The sequence below is a fragment of the Rattus norvegicus genome, chromosome 14, assembly GCF_036323735.1.
Source record: "Rattus norvegicus strain BN/NHsdMcwi chromosome 14, GRCr8, whole genome shotgun sequence".
Classification (NCBI taxonomy): Eukaryota; Metazoa; Chordata; class Mammalia; order Rodentia; family Muridae; genus Rattus; species Rattus norvegicus.
In genome coordinates this window covers 9,963,157-9,985,866 of record NC_086032.1, presented here as the reverse complement: position 1 = coordinate 9,985,866, position 22,710 = coordinate 9,963,157, and the positions used below count along the sequence as shown (strand labels likewise).

At 45.4% G+C, this 22,710-nt stretch overlaps 1 protein-coding gene across 5 annotated transcripts in view; it reads left to right on the top strand.

Annotated features, from left to right (window-relative positions):
- Nucleotides 1-358: 358 nt before the first annotated feature.
- The window catches only part of Vamp9 (vesicle-associated membrane protein 9), a 36,650-nt gene continuing 14,298 nt past the window's right edge, over nucleotides 359-22,710 (top strand). The window contains exons 1-4 of one of the 5 annotated variants that reach the window (XM_008770075.4): nucleotides 359-516; nucleotides 5,400-5,470; nucleotides 8,910-9,006; nucleotides 10,230-10,331. In XM_008770075.4, coding sequence (XP_008768297.1) covers nucleotides 439-516; nucleotides 5,400-5,470; nucleotides 8,910-9,006; nucleotides 10,230-10,331 — 348 coding nt within the window. In that variant the 5' untranslated portion in view covers nucleotides 359-438. The remainder of the gene's footprint in view (nucleotides 517-5,399; nucleotides 5,471-8,909; nucleotides 9,007-10,229; nucleotides 10,332-22,710) is intronic. The other 4 variants (XM_039092649.2, XM_039092651.2, XM_008770076.4 and 1 more) reach the window with 4 other exon arrangements.

Here is a 22,710-nt window from a genome sequence, read left to right as displayed (position 1 = left end):
CCACCTGTCTCCACTACCACTCCACTCCTCAAAGGGGATTCCGCGCTCCAGCCGCCATATCTTTTTTTACTTTTTTTTTTTTTTTAAGCATGAGTTCTGGGGATCCGAACTCAGATCTTGTGGAAAAGTTTGCCTACCCTCCGCAGCCACAATTAACTGTATTTTAAAACCAAGTCTTCATTCCCCGTGTGTAGATTGAGACTGATTCATACGTAGTGTGGCCCGAGCAGTTAAACCACTCTTAAATGGTTTTAGAACTCAGGAACCCCTAGCATTTTCCACAGACCTCGCCTCCCCGCCTCACAAGCTCTGCGGGACCCACAGGTGGCCCCGCCTCCTCTCCTGCCAATCATCCGTCCCTCGCGCCTGCGCGGAGCGGCGGCCCGGCTGTGGCGGGCGGTTAGGAGGCGGTCAGCTTCTCTCACTGGTCTGCCGGCTATGACGATCACCTACAGCTGCGTTGCTAATGGTCGAGCGGTCCTGGCGGAGCTAGCCTTGACCGGCGGCTCCTATCAGGTACCTGCGGGTCGCGCCTCGGCGCGAGGGTTCGGTTCCTCGAGGCTGGCGCCCGCCGGGCCTCGATTCTGGGCACGGGGTGACCTCGAAGGCCTCCCGCCCCTCCCGAAGCTCTGACTCCGAGGCGGGAGCTGCGCCTGCGCCGCCCAGGGGTTGGGGCTGGAACTGCACGCGGGCGTCTGGCGGAGATTTATGGCTGTCTCCAAGTTGATAGTCTTTTTACAAGACTTTCCCCGCCCAGAAATGACCTGCAGTTCAGCACACACTTAGTGAACGTGTAAGGGTCGCAAAACTTCTACAGTCGCAGAAAGTGAGGGCCCCCCTGACAGCGCAGCTTGGTCTCTCAGCACTCAGAGTGGGAGGGCCATGAATTTCAGGTCTGCGTGGACTACTACGTAGACCCAGTCTTTAAAAAGTGAGGACACAGGTGTAGCGCAGTGTTAGAGCGCTTGTCCAAAATATGTGAGGTCCTGAGTTCAGTCCCCAGCAAACACACACACACACACACACACACCCTAAAAATTGTCAGATGCCATCTAATGTTGTATCTGGACCTTAGAGCCATACCAGAGGGTAAAAAGTGTTTCGCTGATGATAGGCTGTAATACTGCTGTTCAGAGAAACTACTCCTAGCTTAGCACAGAAAAGGTAGACACCATGGAGAGAACAGCATGGAATTTGGAGAGTCCCAAGAGCTTTACTATGGCTAGGGCACAGAATCTCTGGAGGTGAGGCCAGACTCTGTGTGTGTGTGTGTGTGTGTGTGTGTGTCCCCTAGAAAACTGATGTTGCATCGTGGTGCAATTCACGATGTGCAAGTGGAAGTACAAAGATTACCTGGTTACAACGTTAAGGGCGGATTGAAAGAGAAACAACCAACTAAGATGATTTGGTTATAAATAAATCCTAAGGCTCTGAGCTAAGGCAGCCATGGTACATGGTACATGGGGGTGCATATCCGACAGAAACTTAGTAAGTGCCCTCTAGCATTGATTCCTGGTTGTGCATGTAAGTGACGGGCGTAACTACATAGGACAGTTCTCACAGTTTTTTCTTTGGTGGCCTTAAAGAGCGGAGACTATACAGAGAAGGTTAGGATTTAGAGGACTCGGTGGAGGGAATGCAGAAGGAAGGATACATTACAGTTTGAAACATACTAAATTGTATGGCTTGTTAAAATGTTAGTGCGTTTTTATATGTTTGTTTTTCTGCCTTACTTCTGAAAGCCAGAATATGCCCAGTAGGTCATGAGTGTGTTTACTATCTAAAAGGCTGGGCGTGGCAGCTGAAATAGGAGGCGTATGTAAGGTTGCCCAGAAAGTGTACAAGGAAAAGAAAGGAAGGAAGGAAGGAAGGAAGGAAGAAAGGAAGGGAGAAAGAAAGGAAGGGAGGGAGGGAGAGAGAAAGGAAGAAAGAAAGAAAGAAAGAAAGAAAGAAAGAAAGAAAGAAAGAAAGAGCGAGCCCTGTTTAAGAAAAGTGAAGAGGCGGGCTCTACAACAGAAGGTGACAGTGGGTCACACTGTGCGACCTTTGGAAGAAGAGTAGAGTAGAAGCAAAAACCAGATTGCCTTGGGCCAGCTGAGCAGGAAATGGGGGAGTGATATCTCTCTCTCCCTCTCTCTCTCTCTCTCTCTCTCTCTCTCTGAACTTGTATAGGAAATGAGGCAGGGACACTAAGGGCACATGGCCCAGGACAGGCCCTCATTTGTTAATATGTGGAGACATCCCTAAACTTGTTACTCTGTGGAAAGAATATGTATGACAGGTGGGCACACTTATGAGGAGGCCGGAAGGACCCAAACCGCCAGCAAGAGAGGCGTGAGCCTTGGTCAGAGGGACAGCCTCTTGATGTGAGGGGACGGAGGGAGCATGGGTATGCAAGCATGCCATTCAGCCTATTTCCAACGTTCTTTGCAGTCCCTTACACTCTGGGATTCTTGCTACAGTCCTTCCTAGCCGGACACAGACACTCCTGTGGCATCGTTCCACTTCCGAAGCTGCCTTCCCTTCAGAGTTATACGGCCTAATAGCAGACACCCAAGCAGAACTAAACACGCCCGCCCCTGGTTTTTCCTCATGTGCTCCAGACACGAGTTTCCCTCTGGGACTCTCAGAGTGGAGCCTAAGTGTCACCCTCCTCTCCTTTCTCGTCTCCATCACCTGCGTGTTCTGTTTCCTGAGCACACCTGGAACCCATCTCTCTTCCTGACCACATTTTCATTCCAGCCCTAATTTCTTCTCACCAAGCTTACCGTAGAAGTGCCTCCTGCCTGTCTTCCTCCTGGATGCTTCCACACAGCTGCTCAAGTGACTATTCCCCACTTTGGGCAGTGTAATCTCATCGGTACTTTGAGACTTTTCTCACTTTTTCCTTTTCTCTATGCCTAGGCTACCGGCATCTCTGTATGAAATGACTTAACCAAGCCAAACTGGAATCTTCTTTTTCTTGTCTGTCTCTGTCATCAAATTTCAGGAAAGGGAATGTTTCAGCTCTGTGTTCTTTCCTAGTCAAATGTTAAGAAAGCACAACACACTCTAAGTTCCCAACCCACTTTATTAAGAGAAGTTGAAGGTTGTCAGAGGTCAAATGGTCTCTCCCTTGAAGCACACCGGAGGTAAGAACACAAGAGGGAAGCAGTCTGCCACCCCGCAGTGGATTGCAGGTAGCGATTGCCTGCTGTGCAAAACGCCAACCACGGAGGATGAAGAGTACAGCTCCGCTAAGGGACCGTTAGGATTAGAAGGGAAGAAATGGTATCGGGGCTTCCCACAGTGCCAAAGAGACTCATATTCTCATTCTCTCTCTCTCTATCTCTATCTCTATCTCTCCTCTCTCTTTCTCTCTCTCTCTCTCACACACACACACCACACAGACAGACAGACAGACAGACACAGAGACACAGAGAGAGACATTCTATTTGAAAAAAAATTGATACCAAACTTAGTCACAAGAGCCAGTCAACCAGGTTCCAAGATTCCAAGGTTAGACTGGGTTCTAGAAGTGCCCTGTTCACTGTCTGCGTTCTTCCCGGGGCCCCCAGACAAGTCCGTGGATCTGCAGCATGTGAATGTCAGAGACACAAGAGCCCCCTTGGTCACACGCTCAGTCTCCTCTGTCGTTTGTTTTCAGTCTTGCAATGATATCATCATCTAGATTATGCAAAAGAAACACTTGGGGAGGCTGCACAAGTGTTTTGTAATAATAGTGATAATTATTAGTAATCACAGTGAAGCAACAGGAATGTTGCATCCCTTTGATTCTTCAATGTCTTAGGAAATTCTGTCCTAGAGAATGTCTCCTCCACATTTTGGGCAGCAGCAGTTGCTCTCCACCACTAAGGCTTTTCTCATCCATAAAAGTTTCTGTTTAAGTGTTATATGTGAAAACGAAAAAGTTAACTAGGAGTGTGGCGATCTGTGGCATCTTAGGTAACTTTCACATTCCTTCCATGCTTCTAAAGCAAAATAATGGGACTCCACTTAATGGACAGTAAGGTGTTCTGCACAGTTATGGCATCTTACGTCTCCAAGGAGTCGCCTGCGTGAGGAATGGGCAGGTACAAGAGTTCTCAGCAAATGCTAGTTTCCTAAAGAGAGAGGAGTAGGATTGGTGAGATGGCTCAGTGGGTAGTGACACTGCTGCCAAGCCTAATGGCCTGAGTTAGATCCCTGGACCCTGGAACCTACCTAAAGGTAGGAGAGAACCAACTCCCAAAAGGGGTCCTCTGAGCTCCACATGAGAGCCACACGACTCACAGATTGCACCCCACACATGCACACAGAGAAGAACGTTGGAGTATTGAGGGAGCAATCACGAATAGCAACTTGCTAAATGTCTTCAGAGAGTGAAGATAAATGTCCTTAATCCATTAACGTTTGTTATAAACGCTCCAGAGTGGCTGAGATGTCCCAGTGGGTAAAAAAACACTCGCTGAGGGCCTGAGTTCACATCCCCAGAGCTCACGTAAAAGCCACACACACAGCTGAGAGCTTCTGTAACTGTAGCACACCTGAGCAGAGATAGGAGGGAGACGGGAGGATCCTCAGAAGCTCATGTGTCTGACACATATCCTATAGTGTTCACATACACACAAATGAGTGTGCATGCACATACAACTTAGAGTGTGTGTGTGCGTGTGTGTGTGTGTGCTGAGTGTAGGTTTGAGAGCTGTATGCTCACTTGTATGTGTGCTCGAAGGCCAGAGGAAAGCATCAAGTGCACCTTATACTTTTTGAGGTAAGGTCTCTCCCTAAGCTTGGAGTTTGCACTTTCAGACAGGTTGGCAGTCTGCAAGCTGTAGGGATCCTTTCTCCCACCCCCTTTTCCCTCACACCTGCCCCCAGGGCACCTCCAGGATCACTCTTGGCTTCTTACATGAGTTCTGGGGTCTGAACTCAGGTCCTTGTGTTTACCTGAATGTTCTTGACAGCCGAGCCTTCTCTCCAGCCTCCAGAGCATTCTGCACACAGTCTTATCAGATAACTGACAGACTCTTGAGAGTGTTGGAGTTTAGCTCAGTGGTAGAGCACTTACCTAGGCCCTGGATTTGGTCCTCAGCCCTGGAAAAGAAAAAAGGGAAAAAGGAAAGGAAAGATACTTGATTAGCCATTGCTTCGCAGCCTAAAAGCCATACATGATATCTGACTGTAAAGACAAGACTAATGCAGCCTGTATTTGCAGATTTACATGTGCATATGTTTTCCTTTGATTCATAAAAGCATTGTGTGGCGTCTTTCCTCCTATCATGCATGCGTCATACCACCTAATTCTCTTGAGGAAAGGGTTTTCCTTAATAAACTGATCAGACGTTGGTAATTTCAGGAGGAGAACACTGAGGAGATCCTGCCATCTTCTCCAAAATAAATGCTGACTTTTTTCCTAGGAAGCGGCTGCAAAGGTGCTTAGGCAAGCGCTTCTGAAAGCTGAGCCGACGACCATAATTCAAATAGGAAGGTAAGGTGTGCTCAGTCACGAGTCTCCTCTGATCGTCATAATTCCAGGGAATGAATCTAATGACAGGGAGAACTGAGGCACGGCACACACTACTGCCAGCCTCACGGGAAGGGAGCCTTCTGTGTGTGGACAGTGGCTACCTATGCAAAGGAAAGGGAGGGCCATGCAACTGAAGGCTACATGGCCACCACTGTGCCAGAAATGTCCTTGCTGGGCTGTGGGGCTAAAAGAGTATTCTGTTATTCTCCACGGGTTTTGGTGTACCTAAAAATAACTTCATCAAAAGAGAGAGAGAGAGAGAGAGAGAGAGAGAGAGAGAGAGAGAGAGAGAGAGAGAAAGGAAAGAAGGAAAGAAACTTCGCCTTTAAAATGTACTTACTAATACCAATAAAGATAGCCATTGCTGTTAAATTTTACTTGGGACATTTCATATATTCTAAACCAGCCTTAAAACACCACTAAAGAACCAGGTGGGCAGATCAAGGGCATTTGTTATTTTAGGCTGCTTGCCTGTTGTTATTGTTTGAGACAGGGTAGGCCAGGCTAGCCTTGAACTCATGGCAATCCTCTTGCCTCAGCCTTCCAAGTGCTAGGATTACTAATGTGGGTCACCACAATTGGCTGGTCTGTCTGTCTGTCTTTCCTTCCTCTTCCTCCTCCTCTTCTTTTTTAATAAAAAGGAGTGTATTTTAACTTGTCAAAAAAAACAACATAGTTACAAAGAACAAATCCAGGCCAGCTGGCCCATGTGGTCCTAGCTACTCAGGAGTTGCAGACCAACTTGGGAAACTTAGCAAAATCTATGTTGAACTAAATAAAAAGCATATAGCTTATTATAAGGGACTTCTCCCAATAGTAGCTGCCACCTGTCCCTAAAAAGCAGTCAGTCCCCTGCCAGCCACCTGCCATGTGTCTGGTGCATCCCCTGCCTCCTCCGTTCCTGAGTATCAGCCACCTCCTTCTGCAGGGTCATTTCCTCATTGCCCCGTACCTGAAAGGGCCTCTCAGTGACAGAGCAGCCCTGCCTGTTCCCAGCTTCATTCCTTTTATGCTTCTTGAACCCGCACATTCCCTTCCCCTCCCTCCCCACACAGATGATTGTTAAAGTTTTCTAGTTCCTCATTGTCTAGGCTTGCTGACCCCGCAAACAGATCCTCGCGCTCCAAGCAGCCAGGCCCAGAGGCTGTCTTCAGCAGGACTCTTGGTGCTTGGTGCTGTTTAATACCTTGTTACCTTTCCATCTGAGGTGTCAGCAGCCATCCAGACTCAGTGCCTCGTGCCTGCAACCTTCAGGGTCTCTCACCTTCCTCTCTTCTGAATCCGATCCAATCGGTCAGCAAATCTTTGCTTCTCCCTTCCCAACAGCAACCAGCCACCATCACCTTTGTTTAGGACAGTCAACAAAGTCATCTTTCTCATTTTGTTCAATCTCTAAGGATTGTTTCTTTGAAAGCATTTGCTGAATATCATCTGCACTTATGAAAACAATATGTGCTTCCGAAATGAAACCCAGAGCAAGTTTCCTTGCAGGTCTAATTTTCATTCCTGTTTTTCCACACACTGCTCTCTCTCCCCCTATAGATAGGCAAGCGCTTTGAACAAGGTGTGGGTTTATAATTTCCTTTTCTTTTTCTTCCTTTTGTTCCTACAAGGACTGCTTCTTTAGGAATGTCTTACGTAACAAACATAGGTATTCCTACTTCTCTCCTTGTAGCACGTGCACGTGGGATACTTTAATGCTCTTGTCAGTTAACATATGTTCTAGATACAGAGTATTTGCATTTTTAAATGTTAAAAATAGCCTCCAGGTGTTATTAATAATAGTCTAAGCATAAATTTAAGATACCTCTTCATTTCATATCAGGTATCAAGATTCTTAAATAAAACTATCCTATCAGGTATCAAGATTCTTAAATAAAACTACCCTCTGAAGGAGACGGTGGGGGTGGCCACCTGTTTCCAGCACATTCTTCCAAGATGGTTTAACACAAAGCAGATATGGTAGCTTATGCCTGGGACCCAGCACGGGGGCAGAGGGCAGGAGCCAGAGAGCTTGGGCCATCCTGGGTGACACATTCTATTCATATGATCCGTTTCTTCAGTTTCCCGTTCTCACGTATATCCAGTTAATAGTTGACAGTGTGCTGCCTGCTAACCATTGGAGGTGCTGTGTCTCAGCCAGGTTTCTATGTCTCAGTCAGGGCTTCTGTTCTTGCACAAACATCATGACCAAGAAGCAAGCTGGGAGGAAAGGGTTTATTCAGCTCACACTTCCACATAGCTGTTCGTCACCAAAGGAAGTCAGGACTGGAACTCAAGCAGGTCAGGAAGCAGGAGCTGATGCAGAGGCCATGGAGGGATGTTACTTACTGGCTTGCTTCCCCTGGCTTGCTCAGCTTGCTTTCTTATAGAACCCGGGACCACCAGCCCAGGGATGGCACCACCCACAAAGGGCCCTCCCACCCTTGATCACTAATTGAGAAAATGCCTTACAGCTGGGTCTCATGGAGGCCTTTCCTCAAGGGAGGCTCCTTTCTCTGTGGTAACTCCAGCTTGTGTCGAGTTGACACACAGAACCAGCCAGCACACACTGTATTCCAAAAGACCGCAGTGGAGGTACCAAGCAGTGAATAATGGAGGTGCTCCCCAGGAGCCTGGCAGCAGCTAGAAGTTGGTGTTGTCGACACAATGGATACTTTATCGACTGAGTTTCTTTCTCCTTTCCCCAGCTTGTCCTGTCTTCTAGACTACTCGGCATTGGTAGTTCACAGCTTGCAATTCTAATGCATCGTATTGGAAAGCCAAGAAGGGCCAAAGGAATTCTAGCCACCTCCAAATGAATGGGAGTGGAAGTCCATGGCAGAGTGTTTCCACTTGGTCAGATGAGACTGACACTTGTTTTCTCACTTTCTTAAAGATATTTCAAGTCTAGATGATAGATATAATCAGGTCACCCCACTTCCTCTTTAGTGTGATTTCTTTACATTGATGAAACTTTAAATATATAAATTGTATACAGTTTCAACTTAATGGCATCTAGTTTTTGAAACACACAAAAGCTCTCCTAGCTGCAGTCTCGGCACCTGGGAGGCGGAAGCAAGAGGACTGCTGTGAGCTCCAGGTCACCTGAGCCACAAAGCAAGGCCCTGACCTAGAAACCCAAAGTTCCCTGTCTTGCCAGGGAAGATGTTACATGCCTGTAACCCAAGCACTCGGGACACAGCACTTTCAATAGTCTCAGGCTAACCTCGGCTACATAGCAAGTGGATAGTCAGTCTGGGCTACATGGCGAAGTCTTGTCTCAAAAAAAAAAAAGTTACATATAAATTTTGTATGTAGTTTTTATACCACAGTGACTGCTTGTAAATGAAAGACAAGTATCTCAGGCTGTGGGTAATTAACTCCTTCAGTGTTATAAACAGATGTGTTCTTTTCAAAGCTATGTCTACCACACTCTCTTTATTGACGGAATCACTTATTTGTGTGCTACAGACAATGGCTTGGACACCATGGCACCATCTGCATTTCTTAGACAAGTAAGTAACTGTTTACACATTCTCTTGACATTTTAAGCTACTGAAGTTATGAGGTCACTGTCCTGTGGTTCGTTAGTAATGGTTCCACTTGCATCTGCCCCCAACTCTCAGGCAGGCTCTCCAGAGACCATCCACTATTAGAGTCTAGGCCGTTCTTCTAGTAATTTCTGTGGTAGCTTCTTATGTTTATTTTACGTTTCTAAGTCTTTTGCCTACATGTATACACGTGCACTGCATGTGTACAGTCCCCATGGAGGTCAGAAGAGGACACCAGACCCCCTGGAACCGTGACTACGGATGGCTGTGAGCCACCGTGTGGGTGCTGGGATCTGAACCTGGGACTTCTCAAGAGCAGCAAGTGCTCGTGACTGCTGGGCCGTCTCTCCAGTCCTTGTTTCTTGTTTTTAAAAGTGCATGTTGCTAATCTTCACAAGTATATCTTACAAGTATATAAATAAGACAAATAGTTTAATAAAAACATTGACTCCATTATATCTCCTACAGTTACTAATAGATATTGTGCATATAGTTTATCCGTTCAGAGCAGCCCCCACTGCAGCTGTGTATAAAGTCAGACGGTACGGCCTAATGATTGTGGTCTGTCTGCATGGCAGTCAGAGTCCAGCTCGGAGGGTAAAGCATTTTAGAGATTGTGCTGAGTAAACACTGCTGTAGTCCTAGTCCTCTCTGCCCACTTTCCCACTCTCTGAGAAGCAGGTGACACACGACTGCTAGCCAGGTCATTTCCCAGTATCTCTGAGAGATGCAGTGCTAAGCACAGTAATTGGTGGGACTCTTTTTTGAGGTGTTAGACTGTCTTATGACTAACGTTTGATAGAAAAGCAATGCACTTAGCATTATTTTGTAAATTTTGAGTAGATTTCGAAGACAAGGGCAGGAGAGAGAAATGATAGCAAAATTTAGAAAATGTCTCCCGTCTCAGATTGCCTGTTCTCACTTTGCATTCTTGGATGTAACAGTGGAAGAAGGGAATGCCTGCAGTCATACTGTGTGGTTCTCTTGGTAGTGCTAGAGCCCTGGATAAGCCTGTGCTTCACACATGATAGTTACCATGTCTTATAGTAGAAAGGGTGCCCTCCCCTCAAATGCCAGCAGCGTTTCAAGTTTCTGCCATGCTTTGCTTCAAAAGCGCATTTATTTACTCTGTTGTTCTGCACTTGGAATTAGCCGTACAGGTTACACATCTCCGTTAATTTCCCCAGGTTAGTGATATTTTTACAAGAATTCCTTTGATGTCACAAGAACACTTTTTTCCTTCAAATGCACTTGCTACAGATTTTCAACAAATACTAGCACAGCACATGGTATGTACCTCCATTTGTATCCTAAGCTCATCCATGCTACCAGTCAGTCATGCGAGTGGGAGGGAAGGGTGAGAACTGTGTGCGGAGCTAAGTTCACTGGGGATGTCCCAGAGCAGCAGAGAGCAGGCGTGGAGGGCTGCCGGATCGTTCACGTTCTTCCATGCAGCCATTGCAGAGCGCGGGAGTAAAGACCAAGTATACAAACTGCTTGTTTTAGTTTAAAGGTGAAAGGGTAAACCAAACTGCTTACCTGGCTGCCTGTGTGGGCTTGGGAAGCAAAGAGCGGCTGAGCTGTCAGAGAGAGAAACTGGGCATCTGGATAAAACCTGTGTTGAAAACTGGACTTTTAAACCATGTCATTGTTGTGTATAATTATAAAACACTCCTACATTTTCAAACCAGTCCTTATGAATGAACTAGGATGTCACTAAGGGCAAACACTCTGTAACTCCATGTCCATGAGGTACGGAGAATAATTGAATTGCTGGAGATAGAAAGTGGAGTGCAGCTGCAAAGGACTGGAGGTGGACGCAGTCGGTCTGGGGGCCTCGGTCCATGGCATGACTGTCGTGGATTGCCTGGTGCTGTCTGTATCTTGATGTTAGTTCTGATTAGGTTTTGGAAGCTACATTTTGTGCTTCCTATATTTTCAGGTAATATTTAAGCCGTTCTCAGATTTCTAACAGGGTTGAGGACTGGGTGTGGTCTCAGAGCTGACCCAGCTCTTTAGCACTGAGAGTTGCTATGGATTTGAGGATGGTTTTCAGATGATATACAAGCTAAAACCAGGACGTGATTAAAGTAAAAAATTGTAAGCCTTTAATTTAGGATAGTTGGTAGGGTGCGCTATCCAATTTGACAAAACTGATGGACTGGGTGGTAAATGTACCTTATACTTTATAATTACATAATTGCAAGTGTGCTCAACTTATATCTTTTACTCAAGAGTCTTTTACTTGGCCAAAAGGGCCACGGGGAATGTGGATTGCCCCGGTGCTGTTTGTATTTTGATACAGAGGGGCTGCCCCTGAGGAGGAGCTGATCAGGTACTCAGTGATTTCACGTGAACCTTCTCCACAGCTTAGCTGGTCAAGATAAGGCTGGCGCCTGTGCTTGGGCAGTGGAAGGGAAACGTGGGGCTTGAGGTTTTAGAGAGGGAGAGAGAAGAAGGAGGACAGAAAGGGGGTGGAGGAGAGAGAGGAAGCTAGAGGAAGAGGGGTTGGAAGGAAGTGGATCAGACCCACATGGCCTGGAGGAGCCACAAGCAGCAAGGGGTCTCACAGCTGGGGAGAGCAGCGCAGTGGTGGATCTGCCCGGTCTAGGCGCGCAGCTTCTAAATATTGTAACTGAGCTGTGTGCTTTGCATGGGCTTATGGGTTGGAGATTCACTGCAACATATAACAATGAAATTGCACATTGACATTGTTACAGTGGTAAGATTTTATGTCAGAATATCTGTCGAATGAGTCTGGAGCAGTCATTTGAGTGTCCATTTCTAGTGGGATTGCAGTCTAATGAAAGAGACCTGAAAGTACATTTTCAGACATTTATTTCCAAGGCTCACCTCTTACTAACTGCTATTCTGAAAGTGGTTTATATAGATGTGTTAATGTGGTTACGAGTCAGGATTCTTAGCTATAAACACTCTTAGTTATAAAGAGAAGAGTGAGAGAAAGCACGTGAAATCTCCTTCCAAGTCTGCAGAGAAAAGCTCACGTCTGTGCCTGTCCACTTAGAGCGCAGAGCTACACAGGGGCCAACTCGACAGGAGTGAGCACGCGGGGAGGGTTACAGTCTGAACTGTCCTCCACCCAGTGTGTGATGGTGATCTGAGGGGCAGGGCAGGACACGTGACCACGCCTGAAATAAAGATGCTATCAAAGCCAGCCAAAGACAGGAGCCAACTGAACAGCCAGCTGCCACTGGCCAGTGATGGGATAACTCACGAACCAAGGGCAGCGTAAGCGTGTTCAACTCCAGGGTTCCTAGATGACCCCTAGTGGGGTGCCTCTCCCCAGCCAGCCTTGGAAGACATGAGCACTGCCTCTCCTGGCTCTCACAGCACACATGCCAGGACAGGGGCAAGCACACACTCTGACTGCCTATGTGACCTCTACCGCAAAGGAAGCAAATGGTTGGTGGGTAAAAGTTGTATTTTCCCTTTTTCTTGTGTTTTTGGTGGGTAGGAGTTAGTTTATTTGTGTTGTTTGAGACAGGGTCTTGCTCTGTAGCCCAGGCTTTCCTCAGGTTTGTGGCAGGCAGTCCTCCTGCCTTGGCCTCCACACTGAGGTCACACACATAAGCCAACATTCGCAGCTAAATTAGCTATGCTCCACTTTTCCTCATGGGTCTAGTCCAGCTAATTAATGATGGAGTGCTGAGACAATTCTACAGTCCTGAGCAAAGTAACTGCCTAGGTGGTGGTGTGGTTGTTGTTGATGATGATGATGGTGATCACTAAATGTCTGGAGCCCCCAGCCTGACTGAGACGTTAGGACAGCTGTGGACTCTATCAGAGGAATAGTCAGTTTTATTTTTTTCTGTAAGGGTGTGGCTCCTGTTGGGCGGACTGATCCAGTAAATGGTCACACACCCACGGCAGCCAAACTGGACCAGTGGTACAAAAATAGGGATCGTGAAGTGTGCCAGGTGAGGAGGTAGGAGTCATATGTGAGAGGAGTAGAGAGTGAATACAATCAATATATTGTATGGAATTCTCAAAGAATTGATAAAAACATTCTGTTTAAAACATAAATACAAGGGGCTGGGGATTTAGCTCAGTGGTAGAGCGCTTACCTAGGAAGCGCAAGGCCCTGGGTTCGGTCCCCAGCTCCAAAAAAAAGAACCAAAAAAAAAAAAAAAACATAAATACATAATCAGAAATAAGGAAAAAGCTGATTCGGAATTTAACCATTTAAAAAACAGGTCTGATACACCTAACACCACTGGGTTTTCTTTGTCTTTCTTTCTTGTTTTTTTCTTTCTTTTTTTGCTTTCATTTTTTTTAAATTATTTATTTTTACTTATGATACGTGGATATACATGAGTGGAGTGTCCGTGGAGACCAGAAGAGGGCACTGGATCCCATAAATGGAATTAGAGGCCGCTGTAGGCTGCCCAGTATAGATGCTGGGATCAGAACCATGGTCCTCTACGGCAGCAGCGAGCACTGACCCAACCACTGAGCCTCTCTCCAGACCCCTCATTTTTAAAATTGGAACAAATCACAAATGTCTTTGTCACTGTTGCTCAGAGAAAAGCTGATCTCTGTATCATTCCAGTTTAGTGCACGCTGCCAGAGCAGACACCACTGGTTGTTCCTAAGCTTAAAAGAAGAGGCCATCAGCCTGGGTCAGCCTGGTGTGGTTGTGTGTGCCTTTAATCCCAGCACTCTGGAGGCAGAGGCCAGCCTGAAACTCTGGGGAGGGGGGAGGGGGAGGAGAAGGAGGAGGAGGGGGAGTAGGAAGAGAGAGAGAGAGATTGATTGATTGATTGATTGATTGAGATTGATTGATTCCCTGGAAATAGAGAGGCCGGCGTGCTCAATTAACTAACATATAAGTGTGTGGTTAGCAAAGTAGAGTAGCCATGACAAGTGCAAGGCATAAAGAAGACTCTAGAAACCAAAGAGATGTGTCCATCCACTCCAGTATGCACCGTTTGGAGGCGTCTCATGGAGAGTAAAACAGTAAAGCCTTCCCGGGTTGAAACAGTGAGGCAACAGCACGCTGGGAGAGGGTGGAGCAGAGGTGAGACAACTTTGGTCACGTGTGTGTGCCACTGAAACTACAAAATATATATTTAAAAAGAACTTTATTTCAAATTTTGAATGGCCAGACCCCTTGCTTTTATACTTCTAAGCTCTCGCCCTTTAAAAGATCTCCTCTACCCATTTTTAACATAATATTTGTTAGTTCTTTGAACAATTCCATACATGAATTCAGTATCTTTTGATCATATTCCTTCCCCACCCCTTCCCATAATTCCTTTCTCATCAGCCTCCCCCACCCCTTCCCATAATTCCTCTCTCATCAGCCTCCCCCACCCCTTCCCATAATTCCTCTCTCATCAGCCTCCCCCACCCTTGACTTTGTTCTCAACTCCACCTTCATATAAAAAGAATCATAATTCCGTCTTGTGGGCATTTTGATTTCATCTTCTTGACAGTTGTCCTACTGTAGCTACCCTGTCCAGTGCCCCCCCTCACTCACCACTGCTTCCCAACACTGGAGCAGGGTCACAGCCAGTACACGAGGCAGGAAAGAAAAGCAGGAGACGTGCACACTGGGAGGGAGATCTAAAATGGACCTTGTTCGCAGGTGACACGATTGTGCAAGAAATCAAAAAGAATTGACCAAAAAGCATTTATAGCAAGGTTACAAAACACTCTAAAGCCAGCTAGAAACAAGCCAGTGGGGTTTAAAATGAAGAACAATACCGTTTACATTTGCACCCAAAATGTAAATGCTTGTAAAATTTAACAAAGTGAATATAAAAAACATTATACAAAATTTTAAAAATGAAAGAAATTTAGCAATTACACAGAGAGAAACTCTATCTTAAAAAACAAATAGTGCTAGAGAGATGGCTCAGTGGTTAAGAGCACTGACTGCTCCTGAGTTCAATTCCCAGCAACCACATGGTGGCTCACAACCATCTGTAATGGGATCTGATGCCTTCTTCTGGCGTGTCTGAAGACAGCTACAGTGTACTCACATACATAAAATAAGTAAACAAATCTTTAAAAAGAAGAAAACCTGCATAAGTAGACATGCTTATAACTCGGTATCAGCTTGACTTTGGAGACCTGACTGGAGGATAAGGAGTGGAGAAAGGACAGACACAGAAGGGCTTACAGGAAAGCTGGGATCAGGTGGGCCATACTTTCTCGATAGAGTGGCACCAACTAAGCAACGGCCCAGAACCTCAGTGAGGTTCCCTAGAGGAGTAGGGGGAGGAGGGGAGAGAGGGAGAGGAGAAGGGTGAGAAGGAGGAGGAGGAGAAGGAGGCGGCTGATGTCAGTAAGAGGTACTGTAGACCGTGTTAGTAATAGTAAGGAGGAGGGAGCTGCGGTATCTAACAGTGGCTCACCACCTGTACATGCTCACCCTTGGACCACAGGAAGGCTTTGCTGGTTCCCACAGGTCTGAGGCTCCCTCTGCTCCCCACACACAGGCACTGCACACACTGGCACACACATACACATAGATGTTCTAAGGGAGTCGGAGAGATGGCTCAGAGGTGGCTTGTGCAGAGGACTTGGGTTCGGTTCCCAGCACCACACAGTGGATTACAACTGTCAGGAACCCTAGTTCCAAGGGATCCTGCACACTTCTCTCATCTCCGAGAATACTAGGCATCCATGTGGTACACATACAGCCCAAACAGGCAAAGCATGCATGTTCATAAAACAATATAAATAAATATTTAAAATATAATTTTTAAATAAAATAATAAAAATAGATAAATCTTCAAAATATAAAAAGAACTCTTAGCAGTAAGAAGCAACTGAATGAGCAGAAAAACTCAGCAGAAGCTGAGCTGAGAACCTGCAGTCCACACTTCATCAGTAAGTTGCAAAGTAACACGGGAATGCTACTAGACAGTGCCTGACAGCATTTAAATACTGACGTTACCAAGTGCTAGCAAAGATGTGGAGCAATGCAGCAGGCTGGTGGATTGCAAGGACAGCCAAATCCATACAAAGTTTGGCTCTTTCTTTAAAAACCAAACATTCAGGGGCTGGAGAGGTGGCTCAGTGGCTAGGGGGGCTGACTGCCCTTCCAGAGATCTGAGGTCAATTCCCAGGTCTATATTGGGTGACACAGAACCACCTGTAACTCCACTCCAGGGGATCCAAAGCCTCCTCTGGTCTCCATGCACTCCTACACACCAACTGCATATAGTCCCAGAATGCACACGCACACGAGTGAAAAGACTTCCTAACCTTGAAGCTAGTGAGGGGCTCAGCAGATAAGGGACAAGTGCCACCAAGCTGAGGCCCTGAGTTCTGTTCCCCAAGGTCTACACCACAGATGAGAACGTCGACTCCTGGAGGTTATCTTCTGACTTCCACACTCAGGCTATAGAGCATGCTCTCCTTAAGAAACTAACAAATAAATATAATTAAGAAAATAAACAATCCTCCCTGACATTTTACCAAACAACTTCAAAACATCACTACACAAAAACCTACATGCGGATGTTTCCATCGGTTTTATTTATAATTGCATAAGTTGGAAACAATCAAGATGCCCTTCAGAGATGACTGGGAAACTACTCCATGGAGCATCCAGAGAGCTGTTATTCACATGTGAGCTATCAAGCCACAAAAAGGCCATGTAAGGACTCCCTCGTAACATGGCAGACTAGAGACTGATTCTCTGTGAGCCAGTGAAGAGGAGGCTCAAAATGGGAAAAATGGACTTTATCCCAAAGAAAGTTATAAAGAACAAAAAGCCAGGAAGGAAGTCAGAGATACCGGAAAGGAACGGAGAACACACAAGGACACAGGGAAGGTAAGCCAGGTGAGGACGGGCAGTCAGGAGTGCCCACGGCCTCACCAGCCTTTGTTCCAGCCATGGAATGTAGAGGGGCAGGAGGAACCCTGACAAGGAATTAGCAGCAAAGTATTCCCATTCGGACACAACTGTGTGCTTCATGGGACAGTGGCTGTGCAACACCTTGAGAAAATCAATTGTCTAAAGTGAGCTACCATGAGGGCCTAAGATCGGGAAATGGGAACAAGATGGAGAGCTTCAGCTTGACCCTCCACGTCCTCTGCCTGAGGCAAAGCCCACGGAGGCAGCTGTGGGGAAGAGGAGGGTTAAGCACTGACAGAGCGCACAGGAGGCAGGAGGCTAGGTCTCATGGTCAGGGGCAGATCTCATCGCAGGAATTACCCTGAAACTTGATATACCTGGGCCGGAGCTGGTGCTGGAGCCAGCCGTCCGCCATTTACTGCTGTCCAGCCCCGAGGTTCCGAAGGTCCCGGGGTGTGATACCTACTGCTGCAGTCCACCAGCATGGTGATAGTCTCACGAGGCCTTGAGAGGGGGCCGGCAGGTTCTCCCTGCTACTGCGGTGTTGTGCTTGCTGGCCACACTCCCAGTGCACTTGAGAGGCACCCTCCCCAGCTAAACGTGGGTGACCCCAACTGACTTCTTTCATATCTGTGTGTATTTTAAGGAGATCCTGCTGTGTTGGGTTTCCATACAACCCCTCACATGACCTTTAGTTTTAGCTGACCCTCCCATCCCCACATCACACTCCCTGTCACCATCTAATCCTCTCATCCCGAGTTCCCCTCCATCTGTAACTATCTAGTGTCTCCTTCCTAGGGAGACTTCTCTGTCCTCACTCCATAACTAGTCTCTGTGGTTACAGGGCCTGTACCCTGCTCATTGAAGACGTTACAGCTAACGTGTATATGTAAGTGAATAAAACATGCATATGATTTCTCTTTCTGAGTCTGGATTATCTCACAGGGTGATTTTTTCCCCTAGCTACATCCATTTACCTGCAAATTTCTTTTTTTTTTTAAATCTTCAAATTTCATGGCTTCCTTTTTAACAGCTGAGTAGTATTTCTTTATAGAAGATGTATCTTTTATCCATTCATCTACTGAGGGACATGTAGATCGTTTCTGATTTCTAACTATCATGAATATAGCAACAGTGAGCATCATTGAGCAAGTGTGTCTGTTGTAGAATACAGACTCTTTTGGGCATGTACCAAGACTGGTACAGCGGGCTCTCAAGGTAGATTTATTCCCAGCTTCCTGAGGAACCTCCGCACTGATTTCCATAGTAGCTGAACAAATTTTCCCTCCCACAAGCAATGAACGAGTGTTTCCCTTACTCCACATCATCCCCAGCACGAGCTGTCACTTGTTTTATTGATCTTAGCCATTCTGACAGGTTAAGATGACATCTGAAAGCAGATGTCACTTATGTCTCCTGATGACTCCTATTGAACATCAGGAGCTGAAGGGTTTGCAACCCCACAGGAAGAACAACAATATCAACCAACCCAACCCCACCAGAGCTCCCAGGGACTAAACCACCAACCAATGAGTACACATGGAGGGACCCCTGACTCCAACTGCATATGTAGCAGAGGATAGCATTGTCCAGCATCAATAGGAGGAAAAGCCCTTGGTCCTGTGAAGGCTCCTTTCCCCAATGTAGGGAAATGCCAGGGTGTTGAGGTTGGAGTGGGTGGGGTGGGAATGGAAGCCTCCTCATAGAATCCTGGGAGCAAGGAGGAAGAATGGGAGAGGGGGGAAAGGGGATAACATTTGAAATGTAAATACATAAAATATCCAAGAAAAATAAAATTTAAAAAATGTTGAATACCTTTGTAGATTTTATTTTTATATTTATGCATTACTTAGTCTCTTTTGTATATTCATCTAATTTTGTTTGTGCATATTCTTTTTTGGGGAGAAACATTTAAATTTTATTTGGTTTCTATTTGCTTTTGTCCCCTGTGTGTTCCCTCCTTGGCCCTGCCCACTACACACACACACACACACACACACACACACACACACACACACACACACACACGTTTAGTCATATGGTGATTTGCTAGATTTTACTCTATTGTTGTTAATCTCTTATTTTACCTCTTACAGGTATCTAATTTTTGTTTTGAATGTTTTCATTATTGAAAAGTTTTCCTTGTGTTTCCTTTTTCTCTTCTTCCTGTCTCATTTTTTCTTCCTCTCCGTACAATACTTCCCACACCCCTGCCTCTTCCTTCCATCCACATAGCTTTGCTGCTCCTCCATTTCCACTTTCCCTGTCTCCTTCCTCTCTCTCATCCATTTCTCTTTCCCTGTCTCCTTCCTCTCTCTCATCCATTTCTCTTTCCCTGTCTCCTTCCTCTCTCTCATCCATTTCTCTTTCCCTGTCTCCTTCCTCTCTCTCATCCATTTCTCTTTCCCTGTCTCCTTCCTCTCTCTCATCCCTTTGCTAGTCCCTTGCTGACCCTAGAGAGTTTTTAACCTCAGTTTCCATTTTACCACTTTGAGTTTTATGCTCACATATTAATGTACTGTAACTGACGTCAAGTGTGTTTCTACAGTTTCTGTGGCTTGACTCACTGCTAATCAGAAGACTGGTGGTTGAGCTTCAGTAGTAAGCTGCTCCTTAGGAGGAGAAGGAATCAGTACTGTTGTCAGCTAGACAAATTCTAGAGCCCCTGGGAGATGGGCCTCTGGACATGCCTGAGGGACCATCTTGATTACTCATTGATGTGGAAGACCCCGCTTGATTTTCAGCAAGTCCATTCATTCCCTGGGCAGGCGATCCCAGACTGTATAAAGTGGAATAGTGAACTGAGTATGGACATGCTCTCTACTGCTTGATTGTATGACCAGCGCCTGCACCTTGACTTCTCCCCATGACAGACAGCATCTCAATAACACCTTCCCTCCCGAAGTTGCTTTTGATGGAGCTTTCTATCTAAGCAGCAGAAAAAAGAAACTAAGAAAGAATTCAGACCAACGGATGCAATAGTAACAGAGACAGGAGAAAGCGAGGCAAAGATCCAAAGATCCTGGGAGATCTTCACGTACTGCATCCAGAGACACTGAGGTGAAGACTTCAAACACACTCTGCTTTAAAACAAGTGATAAATGACCTACCACAAGCAGATGAGCCAAGTCCAGGCCCAAGGAGGACAGTAAACATCACAGAAGGAAAATGCTAAGAAAGCAACATGAAATAAAACTGAGCAAGAAAATTAGTATTTTGACGAAAAATAGAAATTTTAGAAATGAAAAACTCAATAAATTAAATAAACACAGTGACAAAAGTACCTCCTATATACTTGACCAAGCAGAAGAAAAGACATTTGGGATGGGGGAGCAAGCCGATGAAGTACATCAAACATTAGTAAGGAAAAAACAAACAAACAACCACAGCCTTCCGAGAGCTCTAAGTCCAATCAAGAACTCAACCCAGGGCTGGCTAGAGGGCTCAGCAGTCGAGGCACTGGCTGCCAAGCCTGAGTCGGTCCCCAGTACCCACGTGGTAGGAGAGAACTGAGTCCTGCAAATTTTACTCTGCTCTCCACATGTGTGCTATGATGTGCATGTGTGGGCATACATATACAATAAATAAATGTAATAGCATTGTTTTTAAAGCAATCCATGAGGTATAAGGAACCAAAATAAACACTAAAAACAGAAAATCCGCTCAATGAGATTTTAGCAGAAATTTCCCCAAATGTAAACAGAGACAGTCAAAAACAAGAAGCATGTAGAACCCTAACAAGACATAACCAGAAAAGACTCTCACCACATTTCATAGTCAAGATGTCAAAAATACAAAACAAAGAAATAAGTTTAAAGGCTATAAATGCTTGAAAAGATAAAAGCTTAAAGCAAAACACAAACTGCTACAAAGGCAGAAAATCAGAGTAACATCTGCTCTCATTAACAGTCCTCAAAGCTACAAAACATGGGCTGATATATTTCAAGTTATGAAAGGAAATATCTTCCAATCAAGATTATTATATCCATAAATAGTATCTTTTAAGCAGGGTATGGTGGCACTCACCTCTAATCCACTGCTCTGGAGGCAAAGGCAGGCAAATCTCTCTGTGTTTGAGGTCAGCTTGGCTTACATAGTAAGTCCCAGGCCAGCAAGAGCTAGATAGAAAGACCCTGACTCGAAGAAAAATAACTAAAAATTACAAATTTAAATATACCATCTTAAATTGACATGGAAATAAAGACATTTCAAGAAAAGCACAAACAGCAAGCTAACAGAAGATACTTAAGTAAATACTGCACAGAGGGAAACAGTCAGTCGTGAGAACACAGGGAAAAATAAATTCCATGAGAGGAATAGAGAACAAAGGAAAGTTAGGAAGACTCTTAACATGTCTAAAACAGTGCACTAATAGGGGAAAGCATAAAGAAGAAACAATAGCAGGTAGATAGATTTTGAGTTTGAGCTGAGTCTGGTTGGTCTGAGTTGAGCAGCCTAGACTACAAAGTGAGAACCAGGTCATCCAGGGCCGCACCAAGAGTGAGACCCTGTCTCAAAAAGAGGAGGAGGAGGAAGAGGAAGAAGAAGAGAAGAAGAAAAGAAGAAGAAGAAGAAGAGAAGAAGAAGAAGAAGAAGAAGAAGAAGAAGAAGAAGAAGAGGAAGAGGAAGAGGAAGAGGAAGAAGAAGAAAAGAAGGAGAAGGAGAAGGAGAAGAAGAAGAAGAAGAAGAAGAGGAAGAGGAAGAGGAAGAGGAAGAGGAAGAGGAAGAAAAAGAAGAAGCACTAAAGTCATTACTGGAATTAGTACACATCTCTCAGTAATAACCTTAAATGTAAATTGTTTCTGTTTAGATTGCCTGAAAGATTTAAAAACCATATCCAACTCTGTTGTCTCCAGGAAACATACCTCACTGGGAAAGACACAGCTGAGAGGCAATGGGTAGAAAACAATCTGTCAGGCAAAAGGAAATTTAAAACAAACTGGCCTAGCTGTCCTGATAAAGCAGACCTCAGAGCAAAATTAAGCAGAAGTAAGACCACTGCATATTAACAAGGAGGGCGACTCATCATCAGACGACACAATTATCTGTGCACTAAGTGTTGGGAGTCCAAGCTTTATAAAGCAAACGCTCATGGATATAATATAACAGTAATGACTCTTACCCCTAGATAGGTCATCCAACGTATACACTGGCAAAGAAGCCTCAGGTTGATCTGCACCATAGATCAATAGCATTAATAGATGTGTACAGAACATTCCACCCAACAAACAGAGCACATCCAACACTGAACCCTTCCCTGACGCACACCACTCTCAAGCTGTCAGGTAATGAACTAGAAATCAGTAACAAGAAGATCTATAGGGACAGCAGGAGACAAGGACGCTGAAGCTCCTGGATGACCAGTGTGTCATTGAACTCACAAAGGGAATCCTAAAGGTCTTAGGAAAAATAAAAAAGAAAGCATACTTAACAGAATCTTTGAGATATCACTGATAGGTCTTTTAATATTTTAAATTCCTGTTTATCAGTGCTGGGCCTTGTACGTACTAGACGAGCACTTGCCCAGTGAACCAAACTCTAAGCCCAAGCTAAGGCAGTTCAAAGAGGGAAGTTTATTGCTCTGTGTGCTTATATTGAAAAATCAGATCTTGGCGAGGCAGCTCAGCCGATAAAGGCACCTGCCAGCAAGTGAGAAACCCACATTCAGTCCAGAACTTACACAGTAGGAGGAGAGAAGCAACCTACAAGTTTCCCTCTGACTCCCATATGTGTGCCAGGGTTCGTGTTCTCATATAGTGAAAAGGGAGAAAGAGGGAATGTAATTTAAAACTTTAAAAATCTTAAATAAGTGACCTATTTACATACATGTGTTTGTA